General features: G+C 38.1%; 1 protein-coding gene and 1 pseudogene across 1 annotated transcript in view; one reads left to right on the forward strand and one right to left on the reverse strand.

Moving 5' to 3' along the window:
* The window catches only part of KDM5A (lysine demethylase 5A), an 88,198-nt gene that overhangs the window by 40,273 nt on the left and 26,232 nt on the right, over positions 1–21,693 (forward strand). Inside the window, exons 14-20 of the mRNA XM_055315455.1 lie at positions 1,924–2,118; positions 10,686–10,867; positions 11,273–11,397; positions 11,882–12,032; positions 13,707–13,821; positions 15,284–15,639; positions 19,329–19,467. Coding sequence (XP_055171430.1) covers positions 1,924–2,118; positions 10,686–10,867; positions 11,273–11,397; positions 11,882–12,032; positions 13,707–13,821; positions 15,284–15,639; positions 19,329–19,467 — 1,263 coding nt within the window. The remainder of the gene's footprint in view (positions 1–1,923; positions 2,119–10,685; positions 10,868–11,272; positions 11,398–11,881; positions 12,033–13,706; positions 13,822–15,283; positions 15,640–19,328; positions 19,468–21,693) is intronic.
* LOC129503411 (MICOS complex subunit MIC26-like) lies at positions 6,392–7,019 on the reverse strand (annotated as a pseudogene).

A 21,693-nucleotide genomic window follows, 5' to 3' on the forward strand; every position in this document is an offset into this window, starting at 1 on the left:
CCATTTATAAAATGGCACCACCATAGCATTTATTCACTTGATGTTTCTGTATGTTTCTGTGTCACATTTTGGCAATTCTGGCAATATTTCAAACCTTTTTGTTATTATTTGTTGTGGTGATCTGTGATTAGTAATTATAATTTGCTTAAAGCTCTGGTGATGTTTAGCATTTTTTAGCAAGAAAGTATTTTTGAATTACGGTGTGTACATTTTTTTTTTAGACATAATGCTATTGCATACAAAATAGACTACAATATAGTGTTTTTTTTTTTTTAATTTTTTTTAAATTTTATTTATGATAGTCACAGAGAGAGAAAGAGAGAGAGAGGCAGAGGCATAGGCAGAGGGAGAAGCAGGCTCCATGCACCGGGAGCCCGATGTGGGATTCGATCCCGGGTCTCCAGGATCGCGCCCTGGGCCAAAGGCAGGCGCCAAACCGCTGCGCCACCCAGGGATCCCTATAGTGTTGTTTTATATGCACTGGGAAACCAGAACATTCATTTGACTCACTTTATTGTAATAATTTATGGTGGTCTGGATCTGAACCCATAGGATCTTCAAGGTATGCCTATATAGTATAATGAGTGTCATGATTTGGTTAAAGAAATTTTTAGAATTTATCTTAATGAGCGTGTCTAATGATTTATGAAAAGTGATTATTTAGTGATTTATTTCACTTAAGGGAGAATAAAGTACATAATCTTGTGATTTCACTTTGAATTCTCTTTAGGCCAGACAGGTTTTTTTTTAAGATTTATTTATTTATTCAGAGAGAGAGAGAGGCAGAGACATAGGCAGAGGGAGAAGTGGGCTCTTCACAAGAGCCTGATGTGGGACTTGATCCTGGATCCCTGGATCACAACCTGAGCTGAAGGCAGCAACCCAACCACTGAGCTACCCAGGTGTCCCCAGACAGATGTTTTTAAAAGAATTTCTAGATGCTAAAATGTAAACTGTCTTTTGCTTTTGGTTCTTAGAATAAATTAAGAGTGAGTTAATGTGAATTGCTGAAATAGTGCTTTTTTTCTCCCCTTTTCTGTTTTCCTTTTTTAACTTTTAATAACATCTCTGCTTTTTGGTCTGTGGAAACTTCTGTGCTGAATATGTCCACTTAACCCTTTATTACCTGAATGTTTTTCTTTTTACTTTTTTTTTTTTTTTTAAGATTTTATTTATTCAGAGAGAGAGAGAGAGAGGCAGAGACACAGGCAGAGGGAGAAGCAGGCTCCATGCAGGGAGCCTGATGTGGGACTGTGGGACTTGATCAGCCTGATGTGGGACTTGATCCTGGGTCTCCAGATCACAACCCAGGCTGCAGGCAGCGCTAAACCGCTGTGCCACCAGAGCTGCCCTTTCTTTTTACTCTTAAGGCAGCTTATGTTAGATTGTTCTAAAGGAGTTTGCTTCCTCATTTAAATATCAAGGAACTTGTATTTCTTGTTCTCCATAATGAGTAGAAAACCTATATAGTAGCATAGGCTAGAAGCTTAGCATCTCAAATTGTGAAAATTTTCTGTGGGAAGGCCTTTGAAATTCCCGCTAGGCCATAAAAATTTAATACTTACAGTTACCTCTTATATTTAAATAGAATTTGTTATTCTCTGATAAGAGAAGATCTGCTTGTTATTCTGCCTCTTTTTTATGATAAAAGGATAGTGGGGGATCCCTGGGTGGCGCAGCAGTTTAGTGCCTGCCTTTGGCCCAGGGCGCGATCCTGGAGACCCGGGATCAAATCCCACGTTGGGCTCCCGGTGCATGGAGCCTGCTTCTCCCTCTGCCTGTGTCTCTGCCTCTCTCTCTCTCTCACTGTGTGCCTATCATAAATAAAAATGAAAAAAAAAATCTTAAAAAAAAAAAAGGATAGTGGTTTTGTTCTGGAATATTTTATAAGCAAGCGATTTAATTTGAAATTCTTGTTTATAGTTGCCCATTGGACGTCAGTGTGTCAATCATTACCGGCGGCTAAGGCGTCATTGTGTCTTTTCACATGAAGAACTCATTTTCAAGATGGCAGCAGATCCAGAATGCTTAGATGTGGGCCTGGCTGCCATGGTGTGCAAAGAATTGACTCTCATGACTGAAGAAGAGACAAGATTAAGGGAGTCTGTTGTACAAATGGTGAGTTTGCAGGTCATATATTCTGTATTTGATACTGCTCAGAGAATATACTAAAAATTAAACTTGTAAAAAGAATCCATTTTCATCTTTCATCTTTGATTCCCTTTAGAAGTTGAACACAAAAATCACAGGTTTGGAGAAGGTATATGTGTGTACACATATGTTTACACACATACGTTTTTAAAGATTTATTTATCTCTCTAAAGAGAAAGAGCATAATAGGGAGGGGCAGAGGGAGAGAGAATCTCAAGCAGACTCTGCTGCTGAGCATGGAGCCTCACGTTCAGGCTTGATCTCACAAGATCAAGACCTGAGTTGAAACCAAGAGTTGGGTGCTTAACCAGTTGCCTGACCTAGGCATCTTGGAGGAGGTATATTTTTATACTTGTTATTTTGGGTTCTATAAATCGAAAAGTTTTAGGAATCTTCATGTCATCTCTAGATTTTAAAAAATGGAATCCTGTCACATTGAATTTCTTAGGTATATATTTATTTTTAAAAATCTTTACATACAGTATTATTTCTTTAAGAAAATTCAAATCCTTTGCTTTTCTCTGAGCTTTGAAATAGAATAAAAGTTGTGTTTCTGGTGATTTCAGTTGTCACATTGTATTGATCTGGTTTTTTTTTTTTTTCTTTTTTTTTCCCTCCTTCTAAATAATTTAATGATGTAGTGAGTAGGAAGTACTGAATAACCAAATGTCGGGATTTCTTCTTTTTCTTTTTTAACTCCCTGTTTGGAAGCCAGTTGAATTTCTGATGGAGTTCCTTATAGTGGTGGTAGCTGGGCAGGGGATGGCCATACCCTTCCCACGAGTGCTGGGATTTTGAATGCTTAGAATAAACTAGATCTTTGTCACAATCAAGATAATGAACATATCACCTTCAAAAGTTTTCTTATGCCCCTTTGTGATCCTTCCTCCTTATCCCGTTCCCCGTCTTCGCTAATCTAAATTGCACCTCTACCGGAAAACACCAGTCTACTTTCTTTAGTGTGCCCTTTTAAAAAGTGTCTTATTTAAATTTTAATTTAAAAGTATAAACTTTATACCTTTTGTTTACTTTCTTTCACTTAACAGAATTACTTTGAGATTCATTTATGTTTTTCCATGTGTTAGTTGTTTATTCCTTTTAATTGCCAAGTGTTATATCTTCACTTATGGACATTTTAATTGTTTTTAACTTGCTTTTTATGATTAAGCTGCTGTGAACATTTCTGAACAAATTTCTATGTTGGCATATGCTTTCATTTCTCTTGGATAAATACTAGAATGGAACGGCTGGGTCATATGACATGTGTATGTTTAATTTTTTCTAAAAACTGCCAAATTGTATTCCAAAGCAGTTTTTACAGTTCTGCCAGGAATAGGAGAGTTCCACTTGTCCTGCAGTCTCACTGACACTTGGAATTTTAACTTTAGATATTCTAATAGGTTTGGTTTGTCATGGTCATTCATCATGGTTTTAATTTTACTGACTAATGATTTTGAATACCTTCTATGTGCTTAGTTACTGTCTATGTATCTTTGAGGGAAGATTCTGTTCAAATCTTTTGCCCAACTTTTAAAACTTGGGTTGTTACTGAATTTTGAGAGTTCTTTGTATATTTTAGATATAAATTCTTTATTAGATAGGTGATATGACAATATTTTCTTCCAGTATGGCTTGTCTTTTTTTTGAAGAACAGAAGTTTCTTTGGTTTATCAATTTTTTCTTTTGTGGCTTGTGCTTTTGATTATATCTAAGAAATCTTTGCTTAACTCAAGATCACAAAAATTTTCTTGTATGTTTTCCAGAAATTTTACAGTTTTAGCTTATACATTTACATGTAGGGTCATTTCAAGTTAATTTTTGTTTATGGAGTGAGGTATAGATCAAAATTTGTTTTCCTGCATATGTCACTTATGATTTTAAGCCCTTTTCTGAGAATACTAATTTGAGATCTCCTGTTCTGGCTTAATTGGTTTTATTTGTATTTTTATTTTATTTATTTATTCATGAGAGACACAGAAAGAGAGAGGCAGAGACACAGGCAGAGGGAGAAGCAGGCTCCATGGAGGGAGCCTGATGAGGGACTCGATCCTGGGACTCTGGGATCATGCCCTGAGGCAAAGGCAGACACTTCAACTGCCAAGCCATCCAGGCATCTCAGAATCTTAAAAAATAAATAAAATAAGCAATTTCAAAATACTATGTTAAATTTGAAGCTAGCAGAAGTTGGTTCATGAGGATTAAGAAAGAAATCATCTCTGTACCACAAAATGCAAGGTGAAGCCGCAAGTTATCCAGGAGATCTAACTATGTTCATCAATGAAGGTGGCTACACTAAGTGCAGATTTTCAGTGTAGATGAAACCACCTTCTATTGGAAGAAAATGCCATCTAGGACTTCCATAGCTAGAGAGAAGTTAATGCCTGGCTTTGAAGTTTCAAAGGAGAGGATGACTCTTGTTAGAGACTAATATAGTTGGTAACTTTAAGTTGAAGCCAGTGCTCATTTGCCATTCTGAAAATCTCAGAGTCCTAAGGATTGTGCTAAATCTAACTCTGTGTTCTATAACTGGAACAACAAACCCTGGATGACAGTATATCTGTTTAAAGATGGTTTGGATCTAGTGTTCAGAGAAAAAGATCCTGCTCATTGACAATGCACCTGGTCACCTAAGAGCTGTGATGGTGTTCAACAAGATTAATGTTTTCATGCCTGCTAACAGAACATCAGTTATTAAGCCTGTGGATTAAGGAGTAATTTGACTTTCAGGTCTTATTATTTAAGAAATACATTTTGTAAGGCTTTAGCTGCCGTGAAAGTGATTTCTTCTGATGGATCTAGGCAGAGTACATTGAAAATCTTGTGGAAAAGATTCACTGTTCTAGATGCCATTAAGAACATCTGTGATAGGGCATCCGTGGGTGGCTCAGCGGTTTAGCGCCTGCCTTTGGCCCAGGGCCCAATCCTGGAGTCCCGGGATCGAGTCCCGCATCAGGCTCCTGGTGTGGAGCCTGCTTCTCCCTCCTCCTGTGTCTCTGCCTCTCTCTCTCTCTCTATGTCTATCATAAATAAATGAGTAAATCTTAAAAAAAAAAAAAAAAAAAAGAACATCTGTGATAGATGAAACAAGGTCCAAATAACATGAACAGGAGTTTGGAAGAAGTTTCCAGTCTTGTCATGGATGACTTTGAGGTGTTCAAGACTTCATTGGTGGAAGTAACTGCAGATGGAGTGGAAATAGCAAGAGAACTAGAATTAGAAGTAGAGCCTGAAGATATGACTGAATTGCTACAATCTCATGATAAAACTTTAGGAAATGAGGTGCTGCTTCTTATGGATGAGCAAAGAAAGTGGTTTCTTTTTTTTTTTTTTAATTTTATTTTATTTATTTATGATGGGCACACAGTGAGAGAGAGAGAGAGGCAGAGACACAGGCAGAGGGAGAAGCAGGCTCCATGCACGGGGAGCCCGACGTGGGATTCGATCCTGGGTCTCCAGGATCGCGCCCTGGGCCAAAGGCAGGCGCCAAACCGCTGCGCCACCCAGGGATCCCAAGAAAGTGGTTTCTTGAGATGGAATCTACTGCTGGTGAAGATGCTATAAAGATTATTGAAACGATGACAAGGGATTTAGAATATTACATAAAATTAGTGGATAAAGCAGTGGCAGAGTTTGAGGATTGACTGCAATTTTGAAAGAAGTTCTAATTGTGGGTAAAATGCTATCAGACAGCATTGCATGCTACAGAGAAGTCGCATGGGAAAGCGATGATATAGCAGACTCCATTGTTGTCTTTTTTTTTTTTTAAGATTTTATTTATTTATTCATGAGAGGCACAGAGAGAGAGAAAGAGAGAGGCAGAGACACAGGCAGAGGGAAAAGCAGGCTCCATGCAGGGAGCCTGACGTGGGACTCGATCCCAGGACTCCAGGATCACACCCTGGGATGAAGGCAGGGGCAAAATTGCTGAGCCACCGAGGGATCCCCTGTTGTTGTCTTTTTTTTTTTTTTAATTCAGAATTTTAATTATGTACATAAATAGCAACATGAGAACCAGGAGTTCTAATGCTGGACATTATCTCTAGGTGAAAGGATTTCCGATTAGTCCACTGGTAGTATGGTATCACCCAAGATAACAAAGAAGCCTGATATAGTTTTTCCTGAAGAAGAAAGCCAATTTACTACATTCAGTACTGACTTCTCTGCCATTTTTCTGTAGAAAATGTATGGAGTTTCCAATGTTTACCTATAACTGATTAAAATGGGCAGAGCATGGAGCATTCTACTTATTTCCAGGTGAATTATTCACATTTCCTGGCTTTTGAAAGTTCTCCTTCCACAAATCTTCTACGACTATGTATCCACAAATCTTATACGACCCCAGTCATATAATTTCTCCCCACTGACCTGGACAAATACGATGGCTTGTTGTGGATAATAAAGAGAGGCAGCTAGTCCCATGAACCCAGGTGGATACACCAGCTTCTTTATTTTTGACCGTCTAGCCAAAAGAAGTCAACAATGCCAGCAAAACCAATAACACCAAGTCTTGGAAAAAATCCAGGACGTGCATTTTGGAGATATTCATAGCTGTCTAACCCCCATTGAACCAAGCTCTGCATCTTGGGCTTTGTTTGTGAGTACATTTCCTGACACCAACTTGTATATGGCTCGCAATAATGTCGGAGATGTGAAATGCTTTCTTCAAGCTGGGTCCTTGGCTCCTCCACATGTTTAGATTGACCCTCAGGAACCGAGTAGAGTGAAAGCTCATTAACTTTCACAGAAGTTTTGTGAGGTGAGTCCCTTTTAGGTGACGCATAGACTTTAAAGGTGAGCAGACTCAGGCTGGCTGGCCCCACAGACCTCTGAATTACCTTGAACATGTTGCTGGCAGAGGTGGCTCCGGCGGGGTCCTGTTGTTGTCTTAAGTAGGCTGCACGCCCGCTGTGGGGCTTGGACTCAGGACCCTGAGATTGAGAGTTGTGTGCTCTACCAGCTGAACCAGCCAGGTGGTCCAGACTCCATTGTTTTATTATAAGAAATTGCCACAGCAGCCCCATACCTTCAGCAACCACCATCCTGATCAGCAGCAGGTTGATCAACATGGAGGCAAGATCCTCCATCAGCAAAAAGACCAACTTGCTTAAAGACTCAGATGGTGTTGAGCATTTTTTAGCAGTAAAGTATTTTTTAATTAAGATGTGTACATTGCTTTTTTAGACATAATACTATTGTATACTTAATAGGCTACGGTATAGGATAAGTAAAACTTTCATATGTGCTGAGAAACCAGAAAGTTCATTTAACACACAGAGAGGCAGAGACATAGGTGGAGGGAGAAGCAGGCTCCCTGTGGGGAGCCTGATGCGGGACTTTATCCCAGGGCCCTGGGATCACGCCCCGAACCAAAGGTAGACGAGCCAAAGGTAGACGAAACCGCTGAGCCACCCAGGTGACCCTGATCAAATTTCTTTCTAAGGACTCTTTTTTCTATAAACTTAGCTTCTTCCTGTGCCCTTGAGACACTGATCTCCATTCTTTCTTTGCATATTGTGTACTTGTCTTTCCTATCTTGAAAAAAGTCATTTTATTTCTTCCCAAAAAACTTCTGGAGTGGTTTTCTGTGGTCAGTACCCTCATATCCTTTTTGTCCCTTTATCCTCACTGTCATTCTGACTTTCAGAGTTTGCTAGTGACTTTATCACCAAGTCTCATTATTCTTTGTCCTCTATCCCAGTGACCTCTTTTTGCACTATATATTGCTGCTTTGTTCCTTTCCCTCACACTTGCTTTACTGCTTCTTCAGCCTCTGATGACACTTGCCAGTCACCTTTTAAAAAAAAGATTTATTTATTAGAGCAAACTGGGGGAGGGACAAAGAGAAGGAGAGAGAATCCACAAGCAGGCTCCCTGCTGAGTGAGGACCCTGAGATCATGAGCTGAGTTGAAACCAAGAGTTGGCCTCTCAGCCAACTGAGTCACCCTGGTGCCCCTTGCCAGTCACTTTTAATTATTTTCCTTATCTTCCTCAACTACCCGTGTTTGCAGGGTGCAGCCTTTGACCTTTTATTGTTTTCCTTTTGTGTTCCTTTTCAAGGAGTTCTTAGCCTTTCTTAGGATTTTACCTTGTGGCTTTATTTTTCAGATCTTAATGTTTCCTCCTACTATGTGCAAACACAGGAATTATTGTCACTTTGAGAGGGGTGTCATTTCCAGTCACCCATTTGTAATCCAAGCCTCTCTGGGATTACTGTACATTTATTTTTCTTTAGCTTTTTGTCATCTCACTTTCAGCATCTGAGATAGAATATCATCATCTCCTCTCCATCTACCTTTTCAGGAATTACTAATTGCCAGTAAGCGTTAGGATCATTATGTAAAAACTTAATGTGATTCTTAACTCATCTGTCTCTTTCATAGTCATCTGCTATCTGGTTTGAAGTTTTTGTTTATTTTGGCAATGTCTCTTTCACTTCCAGTCCCCCCCCCCCCTTTTTTTCTTTATTGGTACCATTGGTTCCATTCCTTAATTTTCTCACCTTCAGGGCAGCCCTGGTGGCGCAGTGGTTTAGTGCTACCTGCAGCCTGGGGCGTGGTCCTGGAGACCCGGGATCGAGTCCCACATCAGGCTCCCTGCATGGAGCCTGCTTCTCCCTCTGCCTGTGTCTCTGTCTGTCTCTCTCTCTCTCTCTCTCCCCCTCCCTCTCCGTGTGTCTCTCCATTAATAAATAAAATCTAAAAAAAAATTTTTTTAAATAAAAAAATTTTCTCACCTTCATTATTTCAGGTAGCCTTTTAATTTTTTCTCCATTCCCTCCTAATTTATGATTTTCTAAGCTATATAATTTCCAGCACTACAAGGAAAAATTGTTCTGTGATAGAAAAACTTGGGAAATAGTAGATTAAGAAAACAGTAAATGGGGAAAAAATAATAAATGGGATTCTTTACTGTAAAACTTACATGATACGCTGGTGTTCATTGTTAATCTCTTAAGTTGGGAGGGATATAGTAATACATAGCATTTCCCCATAGACAACTTACTTATTTTTTTTGTAGAATATCTTCCAGGACTAGTAGTTCCTGGAGCATACTTTAGAATTTGGTGTAAAATTTCTTGATGTATTTTTTTTTTAAGATTTATTTATTTAGGGGTGCCTGGATGGTTTAGTCGGTTAAGCGTCTGCCTCTGGCTCAGGTCATGATTTCAGGGTCCTGGGATAAAGCCCCATATTGGGTTTCCTGCTCAGTGAGGAGTCTGCTTCTCCTTCTCCCTCTGCCCCCTCCCCCAGCTTGTGTTCTCTCTTTGTGTCTCAAATAAATAAAATCTGCAGAGAGAGAGAAAGAGCAAGTGAGCAAATGAGTAGAGGGGAAAAGGTTCAGAGGGAGAGGGAGAATCCCAAGCAGACTCTCTACTGAGTGTGGAACCTGATGTAGGCTCGATCCCACAACCCTAAGATCATGACCTGAGCTGAAATCAAGAGTTGCTCGCGTAACTAACTGAACCACCCAGGTGCCCTAGATGTTGTAATGAATATCCTGTTTGCCAGCTGTTCTGAAGCTGTGTAAATTCTTGTAAGCTGAGAAATACCTGCAGTTTATTTTGGAACCATTTTTACATGAAATAATTTTAAAAGCAAATATTAAATGCTAATATGAGATGGAAAGATATGAGAGGATAGTTAAGAGACATGTAGATTAAACCAATAATCAAAAACAAAATCTGTGTTGCAAGAACTGAATTGTGTCTGCCAGTGAATAAATTACTGGGTTTTTCCCTTGTGTAAGTGAAAAAAGTTTGCTCTCATAGTGGAATTAGGTTTTATAAGTACTTTTCTCAAATAAGTAGTAACTTTAAAGAGAACCTTTATGTATTAAGTGGGAGTCTTTATAAAATGCACTTTAAATGCTCTTATTTCTTAAGCTGGCAGACTGAATTTAACTTTGTTTTTGATGTCTTGCTGAAGTAGATTATATTTTGATTTGCATAGTTTAAGTAATTTTTATTACTTTATCTTTGCATATGTTTGTATTTATCAGTGTTATTTTCAGATCATTGATACTAATATATATCTGTATTTAGGATTCAAGGGTATATTGTCCCTGGGACAAAAGAAGTTTTTTAAAATTTTTTTCTTGTTTTAAGGAGAAGACAAAATCCTGTGAAAACAAATATATAGCTTCGTGAATTGTAACATAGTAAACTTTGTTGTCATTACAATTCTGGTCAAGAAATAGAACTTTGTTAGCCACCCCAAAGTACCCCCCAATTATAATTTCCTTCCTTCCCCTCAAAAATGGTTATTTTGTCCTTTGTAGTAGTAAATTCCCTGCATTTAAAAGAATAATTGTTATCAGTCAAATATATTCTTACACACCAAGGTTTAGTCTTTCCCATTTTTAAAGAATTAAGAATGATTAATTTTAGAAAATATTTTGATGATGTGGCACATCGTACCTCCCATGTTTATAGCTTAAGTCAGATTTACCTGTAGAAAAAAATTTAATAATTTGAAGTTCTTTGATGCTTGAGAGTCTAGAAGGACCTGGTGTAGTGACATGAACTATATTTCAGGGTGTCCTAATGTCTGAAGAAGAAGTGTTTGAACTTGTTCCTGACGATGAGCGACAGTGTTCGGCATGCAGAACCACATGTTTTCTCTCTGCTCTCACGTGCTCCTGTAATCCCGAGCGGCTTGTGTGTCTCTACCATCCAAATGATCTGTGCCCCTGCCCCATGCAGAAGAAATGTCTTAGGTAGCCGTAAGTTTCTTGAAAAACTTGTTACTAAAAAAAAAAAAGAAAGAAAGAAAAACTTGTTACTTCTTTTAAAACCAAGTGCACCGTTCTTTGTAATTCCTCTTTCCCATGTATGCACTGTAACTTTTCCTTGTCTCTCTGTGTTCCTGCTGAGGACTAGTCCTTTAAAGTTGGCCTTAAATTTGGCATCTAATGTTAGTTTTTTTTATCAGTTGATTTCACATGTTCCCTGTCTCTTCCTGTGTTAAAACTCTGTGGATGGCTTGGATTTAAGACCCTGTTACCTTGGTAATTGTATTAAGCTGATTGTACTTAAAATTTATTTTCAAATTGTTGGTTTTTGCAAAGTTCTTGATTTTTCTGGCTTTTTGTTTATTTTGTCTTGTTTTTCTTTGGTTTTAGATACCGCTACCCATTAGAGGACCTCCCTTCTCTTCTCTTTGGTGTGAAGGTCAGGGCACAGTCCTATGACACTTGGGTCAGCCGTGTTACAGAAGCTTTATCTGCCAACTTCAACCACAAAAAAGGTTAAGTTTCCTCCTTTTGTATGCATACACTGAAATTACTGTCACATTGAAAGAGGCCTTGTTTTGTGTGCTTTTTCTCCATTAAGGAACAACCTAGGCCTCAGGTGAGATTGGTGACTAATGGGTTGGTTGACTGACTACAGATTTACTTTTCTGTTTGAGAATCTTCTTTTGCTTAAAAAGTTAATATAAAATGGGATAGATAGCTAACTTGGAGCAGATAGGTGTCTTGGGGAGCCACTGATAACAATGGACTAACATAACACTAAAGGTTAATTAAGAATGAGGAATTTCCTTCCTGGAGAGAAATTGTTTTTAAGGTTTAGGAATGAGCTCCTGCTCTTAAGCTTCTATTGCACTGATGAGATTTTCACAGCTGTGATGTTTCCACTAATAGAGCGATGACTAACTTGAGAGAGGTTGGTGAGTATTTTTAAATGGTTTTTGATGTCTGTGGTCATAGTATATAGCTTTATTTTTACAGATTTGATTGAATTGCGGGTAATGCTGGAAGATGCTGAGGATAGGAAATATCCAGAGAATGATCTCTTTAGAAAACTCAGGGATGCTGTAAAAGAAGCAGAGACTTGCGCTTCTGTGGCTCAGCTGCTTCTGAGCAAAAAGCAGAAGCACAGGTAAGATGAAGAAGAGCTCTCCAGTAGTTTCCTGTGGGTTTCCTGGTTTTGTCTTTCTTTCAGGGTAAAAGCCAAAAACTTAACTGGCCTCTTGTGGTGGCCATTTCCGTCCCTCCTCCAGTCATGTCCCAATCTTATCTCCTCCTTCTCTTCCTTTCTTGCTCTACTTTGCATTCTTCTTACCTTTTGTGCTTTTCATACCCACCATGTACATTTCTGTTTAGGGCCTTTGCACTTTTTCTTCGTGCTCTGAGTGCTCTTCCCTGATACCTAGGTGGCTTGTTCCCTCACTTCTTTCAGGCCTTTTTCAGATATCTGACACATTCTTGAAGAGGTCTTCCCTGATAACCCTGTATAAAATTTCATTGCAACCTTTTTGTTCTTTCCTGCTCTTTTTCTCCTAGCCGTGTCACTTCCTGATACACTATTTATTATCTCCTCCTTTCTTTCCCAATCCCACTAGAACACATACTAGACTAGAATGTTGGAGATTTTTTTATCCTCTTTTCATTATTGTTTCTTGTGCTTAAAACAATGTCTGGCTTATACTGGATGTGCAATCAATATGTGTAAGTAAATGATACTACATGCTGAAGGCAGGTGGCAGTAAAAAGTAATAACCTCGATGGATGCAGGAGAGGTTGTGTTAGAAAGGGGTGTAGAAGTATGCGCCCTTTATTTAATGTAGTTATATGTGTTAAATTTTCTGTGGTATTGTTTCGTATACAAATTACTTTGTACATTTTTTAACTTACCATTTGATTAGAGAACCTTTCTTTGAGACATTGGTCAGCAAATCTTTACCTGTCATTGGGTCATTAACCCCTTTGGAGAACCTGGCAAAAGCTTAGGGACCCTTTTCTTGGAAAAATGCACATATACATATAATTATGAATCCATTTCAAGGAGATTGATTGTCCCCTAGCCAAGATAAAGGTCCTTGTTCCACATTTTAAGCTTTTTGAGGTAGAAGATTTAGTTTTTTTTTTTTTTTTAAAGATTTTATTTATTCATGAGAGACACAGAGAGAGGCAGAGATATAGGCAGAGAGAGAAGCAGACACCATGCAGGGAGCCCAGTGTGGGACTTTTTTTTTTTTTTTTAAAGATTTTGTTTATTTATTCATGAGACACATACAGAGAGAGAGAGAGATTGGCAGAGACACAGGGCAGAGGGAGAAGCAGGCCCCATGCAGGGAGCCCAACGTGAGACTCGATCCTGGGTCTCCAGGATCAGGCCCTGGGCTAATGGCGGCGCTAAACCGCTGAACCACCCGGGCTGCCCCCAATGTGGGACTTGATCCTGGGACTCCAGGATTACGCCCTGGGCCGAAGGCAGACACTCAACCGTGAGCCACCCAGGTGCCCCGAAGATTTAGTTTTATTAATGAACATAGTATTTTACTCTCAGGAATTCACTGACTGTTTCAAATGCTCAGTACTTGTACGATTGGAGGAACTATAACTTGGAGTTGAATCTTTGAATAAGTAACTAATGATTCAATTAAATCAGTTAATTGAATAACTAATTTGGAAGTGATCACCATTATAGTACAACCTCTCAAACACTCATATTCTGGGATTGCTTGGGTTATAATTCTAGAGAGACTAGCAGCCCCTTTGATATCAGATGGCTATGAATTATTCTTACTTATGTCTCATTATTTCACATTAGGCAGAGCCCAGATAGTGGGAGGACTCGGACCAAACTGACAGTGGAAGAATTAAAGGCCTTTGTCCAACAACTTTTTAGTCTTCCATGTGTCATCAGCCAAGCTCGACAAGTAAAGGTGGAGTATTACATTTTTTTCTTGGATAATATCTTTTGTAGTATGGGTTTCTGTTTTGGGCAAACAAAATATTGTGTCTAGACTAGTTTGTTGTTTGCTTGTTTGTTACATAAGTGCTGCTGTTTGAAGTTTTTCAGTAGGCAGTAAGAATCCCCTGGCTTTGGTCTTAGCCTTTAATTCTCCTTTTAAAATTCTGGAAACAAGAGTAGGTAGTTTAGAATTTTTTCTACATTAATTTTTGATCAGAATTCCCATTTAGCATAGATGTAACTGAAATGCAAGAAAATAGTTAAAAGAATTGGAATGTATCAGTAAGTTATTAGTTCATGAGCTTTTAAAAATGTGAGCTCTGAACTTCTTAGGACGCTGGTAGTTTCTTGAATATTTCTATTCTCAGAAAGCATATATCAAATATATTAATGAGCATAGGTAGTAATACTCTGAAAGTTTGTGGTGTGTTTTGTGATTTGGCCATGGGCAGGTTATCTAAAATGATTCTTATCAAGGTTATCTTGTGAATTCTAGTATCAGTTCTGTTTCTGCTGTTATTCCATGTTGTAGGAGCATTTTGGTAGTTTACCATGCTTTCCTTCCCGAGAGGCTTTCCTCTCTGAGCATCTGTGACACCACACATTCTGGTTTTCTTTGCTCATTCGCATTTCCTTCTCTCTCTCTCTCTTTTTTTTTAAGATTTTTAAAATTTATTCATGAGAGACACACAGAGAGAGAGAGGTAGAGATACAGGCAGAGGGAGAAGCAGGCTCCATGCAGGGAGCCCGATGTGGGACTCGATCCCAGGTCTCCAGGATCACGCCCTGGGCTGAAGGCAGCACTAAACCGCTGAGGCACCTGGGCTGCCCCCTTCTGCTTATTTTTAAACTGTATTTCTCACTTTATCTCCCATCATCTACTTTAGAGCAAGACATTTCCCTGTAAAAGCTTTTGCAGTTATCTGTCCTGCCTGAACTGCTCTTCCTCCAGATCTTCATATAGTTCCCATCTCTGGCTCCTCATTTTAATTTCAGTTCATCTCTTTTCTGTGACCACCATTGCAAAGTAATATGCCTGCCCCCTCTGGTCCTTCTCTGTTGTGTTGCCCTATTTTATTTTCATAGCATTTAAAACTGACACATTTTATTCAGGTATTCAGTGTCTGACTGACTGTTCATATTAAAATATGTTCCATGAAGACAAGGACTTTGAATGCTTTAGTGCTGTGTGCTTAGAGCAGTTAGCTGCGTCTGAGTCTGCTGTCATTAAATATTGTTTGAATGAATCATATTTTAAAAGTAATTCTGTGTAAGTACAGGGAAGCATATTTATGTTTTTCACTATCTGGTCCTATAATGGTGAGATTATCAGACGGTTTAGAATTTGATAGTTTACCTGAACTATGTCTATTCCATACTCATTTTGTATCTTTTAAATTTGTTTTTTATTTTTATTCTTTTGACTTTTTCAGAATCTCCTGGATGATGTGGAAGAGTTTCATGAACGTGCTCAAGAGGCCATGATGGACGAAACCCCAGATTCTTCCAAACTCCAGTTGTTGATAGACATGGGCTCTAGTCTGTATGTGGAGCTACCTGAATTAGCCCGACTAAAGCAAGAGCTACAGCAGGCTCGATGGTTGGATGAAGTAAGACTGACCCTGTCAGATCCACAACAGGTCACTTTGGATGTCATGAAGAAACTGATTGACTCTGGGGTGGGGTTGGCACCACACCATGCTGTGGAGAAGGCAATGGCTGAACTACAGGAGCTCCTTACAGTCTCTGAGAGATGGGAAGAAAAGGCTAAGGTCTGCCTACAGGCAAGGTGAACACATACGTTGGTGACTGTTGCCTCTTTAATAACTAAGGGTAGAACCGAAGGAGGAACACAGGGATCTGTTTCATTAAATATTTAATTAGATGTTTTACGCCTTCCCTCACCAATCACAAAATTATCAAATAGGCCTGCATATAAACAGTTTCAAATATTGTGGGCATGCTAATGGAGAGTACTTTGCTAGGTACTTTAAGTAATATAAAGTAGTTTTTTGTTTAGAACCTTTCATTATCTATGCTATCGTTCAGAGCTAAGAAATGTAAAGTTCACTGCAATATTTTATTGTTAACTGAGAGGTACAAAAAAATGCCTTTTTTTTTTTTTCTCCTCCTCAGGAGTTCAGAGTAGGAGAGGTCATTGTTATCTTTGGTGGTCAGAAGACAAACTTGAGAGAAAAGAAAGTTTAGGTAGAACCTTGAAGCGTGAGTGGAACTAAAGTGGAAGAGGAGTAAGAGAAATATTATAAGCTGAGTTTTAGGAATATATAGGGTGTGTTTAGGTGATCAAAGTTAACTGGGCTTTACTGGAGTGGAGGATTTATGTAGGAAAGTAGTGGGAAAGAAGAAGCAAGAAAGACAGGAGAATATTATACAGTTGCATTAGCTTTGGCATCCCATTGGATTTGTGAGATTTTAGTAAAGCATTCATTCTTGAGTATATCAGTGAATTAGACTGTAATGTTCTGTATGAAAGTATTTCTTCAGCTAAAATTAAGATATATGATTTCTCTTGTGAGGATGAGGAACTTGGCATACTTACATCACATAATTACTAAATAATGCAGCTGAAATTTAAAGCCTTTTCCACTTCATTCCAAAGTCTTCATGTACTTAAATACTCTGTCAGCCATTTGTTTTGGTTGCAATTGATGGAAAAAGCCTTAGATGATTCAGTGAACATAGTTCTGTTTAGCCAAGAAAAGGCTGCATATATTTTTGCTGGATAATTTGCTCTCTAGTTGCCATGGAGGATACATATTAAAATGTATCCATAGCTTTTTCTCTTTGAAACCTTTAAATTACTCTGTGTCTTTAGATTCACAACTATTCTAGGAAGAAGCTAAATAACTTTGGGATGCAAAACTATGATTTGATATACCTGATGTAACTTACTGTAATCTACAGAATGAAATTTTATTGGTTGTGTTATTTTAAAACTTTCTCATTTTTCCACATTTAGTCAGTCACCAAGTTTTAATGAGTTTGCCTCTGAAATGTCTTTCATCTCTGTCTTCTTCAGCTCCATTGTCACTGACTTAGTTATGGTACTTTTGTATTTTCCCTTAATCTTTGCAACTCAGTAATATTTATGGAATACCTACTAATACCAGACACTATTTCTAAGTGCTGTAGAGACAGACAGGTTAAAAGACACAAAGTCCCTCCTCTGTAATAGAGTCAACATTCTAGTGGGGAGAAATAGATGAATAAGTGAGTGAATGAATGGATGGATTAATTTCAGATAATTAGTGTTCTGAAGAAAATAAAATTAATAAGGAAATAGAGGGAGATGGGGTTTGATGAGGATAGTGGAAAATGGAATCTTTTGTTTTCTAACTCCTGTTGAAGTTAGCTTTCTGAAACATATCTACAGTATTCTTAGCCTCTTAGTATCGGTTAACTCCTGCCCACTATTTTCTCAATATCCTTCTCCTTTCCTTTTGGCCTTTTTTCCCTGCCTCTTAAGTAATGTCTTTCCTCAAGATTCTGGCCCAGACCACTTCTTTTTTTCATTCTGTACATCTCCCTGGAAATTTCATCTAATTTCATGGCTACTTTGGCCATCTTTCTATCAACTCCAAATTCTCATCTATAGCATAGATATTTTTCATAGATATCTTCTGCCTATTAGGTAATTCCATTGACTGTCCTGTTGATACCTCAAATTCCTCGTATCCAAAATTGGATTCATTAACTCCTTCCCATCATCTCGTCCTTTGCTTCTTTTTTCTTTGAATTATATAGCATTTTTTTCCTCCTTTAAACAGGCTTCGGAAATTAACTTTGACCTTTCCATTTCCATACCCTCAACTTTTCCCCTACAGTTAACTACCAAGCCATGTTGATTAAAGTTTCCTCAATGTTTCTCACTTTCATTCTTCTTTGGGATAGCTGGCCTAAATCATAGCCATAGGCTCTGAGACCTCACCCTGCTCTCACCCATTCTCTGCACTGCACTGGTATTTTCCTAAAATACATATGTGACTTTTTCACTCCCCTGCTTAAAGCCCTTTACCATTTACCATTCCCCGGGAATGGAATTAGTCATCTGATTCATAAGGCCATCTGTAATCTAGCCCCTTGCTTAAGGATCTAGCCTCATCCTTTGCCATTCTTCTTTGCATTTTATGTTCCAAGTGTAGTGATCCCTCTGCTTTCCTCAGACATGCCATGTTTTCTTATCTCTGGATCTTTGAACATGCTCATTTTATTCTCCTCTTCCCTTCTGCCCATCCTCTATGTTGTACTCCTCCTCTGCCTCTGGTCCCAGCTTTCCTGACTCAGTCCTATTTAGAAATGATAAGAAAGCTTAGAAGTCATTTCTGGAAATCCTTCTTTCTTTCATCTGCCAAGTCAGTTTAGGTCCTCCTGCTGTATATTCTGATAGCATCTTACAGTGCTATTAATAATCCCCTTCCATTACGACAAGATTAAAAGATCTCATGAGGCAAGGGGTCTAGCATAGTGCCTAGCATATAGTAGAATGATGAAACTGTTCCCATCCACAGTAACTTCTATTGCTTCCATGGCAAAATTCATGTTTTTCTGTTTGCATCTCTCTTTCCTGTCAGATTCCTCTACTTCTTGCTCTTACTCATAGCTATCCCACCCCATCTTAAACTACCTACTTTTTAATTTTAAGATCTTATTTTTTCAATTAAAAAAAAAAAACTCTACCCCCAACGTGGGGCTTGAACTTATGACCCTGAGATCAAGAGTTGCATGCTCTACCCACTGAGCCAGCCAGGCACCCCTGGACCTCTAACTTACTTTTTAATATTTCTTCATGTCTTTGTTCATTATATTCCTGGGGGTTTTTTCTTTAACGTTTCACTTGAAAAAATCATACTTCTTTTTTAAGCCTCAACTCAGAGCTTGTCTCAGCTCCCCGAAGCAGAATTAGTCACAACTTCTCATAGTAGTGAGCCTATAGTAATTTGTTCTTTGTCCCCAGTACAAGTTTAATTTTTTCTTATATTCTAATTTGTTGAGGATAGGGTCTATTTTATTCATCTTTTAACTACTACGTAGTATTGAATGTAATTGGATTAAATGTACATGATCAGCATTACTGGACTTCTGGACTATTGCTTTCCATGCTGCTGTATGATATGCATCTCTGACAATTTCAGATATTGTGAAGAACTAAGACGGATGCAGTTTGGTGTAGTGAAAAGAGCATGGGATCTGAGACTCATTCTGAATCAGAATTTCAGCTGTGCCATTCACTGTATTAAATGACTTTGGGAAAAATAATTGAGATTTTTGAGTTAAGGTTATCTTATTTGTAAATTGGAAATAAAGGCAATAGCTGCTTTGTTTCTCTTTAGGATTATGGTAAAAACTAAAAATCATGCATATGAAAGTACTCTGCACATTCTAAAATGTTACTTAAATGTTGGTAGCAGTTTGACTTTTCCTCATGCATCTACCCTATTTTTGTGGTTTTTTTTTTAGACCACGGCACAGTGTGGCAAGTTTAGAAAGCATAGTGAATGAAGCCAAGAACATTCCAGCTTTTTTACCCAATGTATTGTCCCTGAAAGAAGCCTTACAAAAGGCTCGAGAATGGACAGCTAAAGTGGAAGCTATTCAGGTAAGGAGCCTCTTGAATTATCCTACCATTTGGGTAATGCTGACTCACAGATGAATTCTTTAAGCCTTTAATTCTTTAGAATAGAATAACAATAAAATAATAACACTTAAAATTCAGTAGTTCTTCCATCTGACTCTCTCAAAATAAATATTACCTGGGCAGCCCCGGTGGCGCAGCGGTTTAGCGCCGCCTGTGCAGCCCAGGGCATGATCCTGGAGACCCTGGATCGAGTCCCACATCAGGCTCTCTGCATGGAGCCTGCTTCTCCCTCTGCCTGTGTCTCTGCCTCTCATTCTCACTCTGTGTTTCAATAAATAAATAAATAAATAAATAAATAAATAAATAAATAAATAAATAAATAAATAAATAAAATCTTTAAAAAAAAATATTACCTATTTAAATGTTACTTGTTTCTGTTGACTCCCTGCTAGGAAAGATGATGGAATTAACTATTTGTTTAGCAATAGGGAGTTTATTTCCTGCTGTATTCTTTGAATCTTTGCCATGTGCACAAATTACTTTTAAAATAAGAGGCAGAAAAAAGAAAAATTAATATTTGCTGAACACCATAACACTCATGATAGGTACTATTCTAGTTGTTTGGGAGTAGAAATGTGAGGGAAGGGTGTAAAGATAGTACGTATCCTGGCCCTCAAAATAGCATATTTTCTAGTGTGAAAGACATTTATTAAATATTAATTTAAAACAATATATAATATTCCCTCTGAATTATAAAAATCCTCGTAGCATTTTCAGTATTAAGGCTATACATACTCTTTATTGTAGAGCTATATCCAAAGAAAAGAAAACCAACTCTCTTGTACTAAACTGCTGTCCCAAGAAAGAACGTATTTTTGGTGTGAAGTTCTAATGACTTTTGTTTTGTATTCAGTTGACTTTTTAGAGCTTCTTAGCTTTGTTTTTTTCAATGCTATTTTTAAAAGTATCTCTATTTTCCAAACCAAGTATTTCTTGGAGGGGGGGTTGTCAGTGGGGCAATGGGCTAAATGGATGATGGGCATTTAGGAGGACACATGTTGTGATGAGCACTGGGTGTTCTATGTAAATGATGAATCACTAAATTCTATTTCTGAAACCAATTTGTTAAGTTACTTGAATTTAAATAAAATCTTGGAAGAAAAAAAAATTACCTCTGTTTTCATCATCCTTTCTTTAACCTATTTCAGGAGGTTGATTGTTCTCAAATGTTTGATAACTCTCAGTTGAATGTTTATTTATGACCACAGGACCAGGTCTACAAGTATAGGTGGCTGTCTTGTGTTTCCTCTATAATTTCGAAGGACGTGTCTTCCACCAAGCCCTCCCTTCAGTGGGGAGACTGACAACTTCTGTTGATAGGCAGACTCTTCTTTAAGATACATAGCTTGGGAGCAGGCTAAGTCAAGCCTCAGCCAGAAGGTCTTTTGTAGTCAAACAACTATAGTTGGATACAAGAAGGAGTAGCAGTAAACACAATACTTCTCAACTCTATCTGTATTTGAGCTTTCTTTTCTCTTCCATTTTGCTGTCTATTCTTTAATCCTAGTACCACAGTGATTTAATTATACCATTAGAATATCTCTTAGGGCTAGAACCTTCCCATTATTTTTAAAAATTCACTTACATTGGGGCCTCTAGTTGGCCTAGTCAGTGGAGCGTGTGACTCTTAATCTCCGGGTTGTGAGTTCAAGCCCCACATTGGGTGAGGAGACTACTTAAAAAAAAATTCAGTTAAGTTTTTTGCCTATTTATTTTTCCACATGTTTCAGTGTAACTTTCAAAATGAATTCATATGCAAATGAGTCAGCTAATATAGGAAATAACCTTTTATTGGAATGTCTTTTTATAGCATGTAACTATGCCTTTCCTTGATTCAGAGCTTCTGGATAACAATGACTATTAAGGGCATATATACAGTTTCTTATAGGACTGGTTATGTGTTGTCTGCCTGGAGATTTGTCCAGTCTAAAGTATCACTCTGAATTACTATCTGTTGCCTGCCAACCCACTTCAGTTGTTTTTGCCAAATCCCTGGAATAGATTACTAACCCTCTCACATCTTATGATTCATTTAGTTACAGCAGTAATAGTTCTACAAAGAATAATGACATCATTACATGGAAATACTGAACCGTTGTGATTAGGCAGATAACTGTTCTCATTTGAATTTATACAACATAAATGGAGGTGGTTATCAGAACTAAAATACTATTTTGTAGTTGTTGG

Source organism: Nyctereutes procyonoides, unplaced genomic scaffold, assembly GCF_905146905.1.
Source record: "Nyctereutes procyonoides isolate TBG_1078 unplaced genomic scaffold, NYPRO_anot_genome, whole genome shotgun sequence".
Lineage (NCBI taxonomy): Eukaryota > Metazoa > Chordata > Mammalia > Carnivora > Canidae > Nyctereutes > Nyctereutes procyonoides.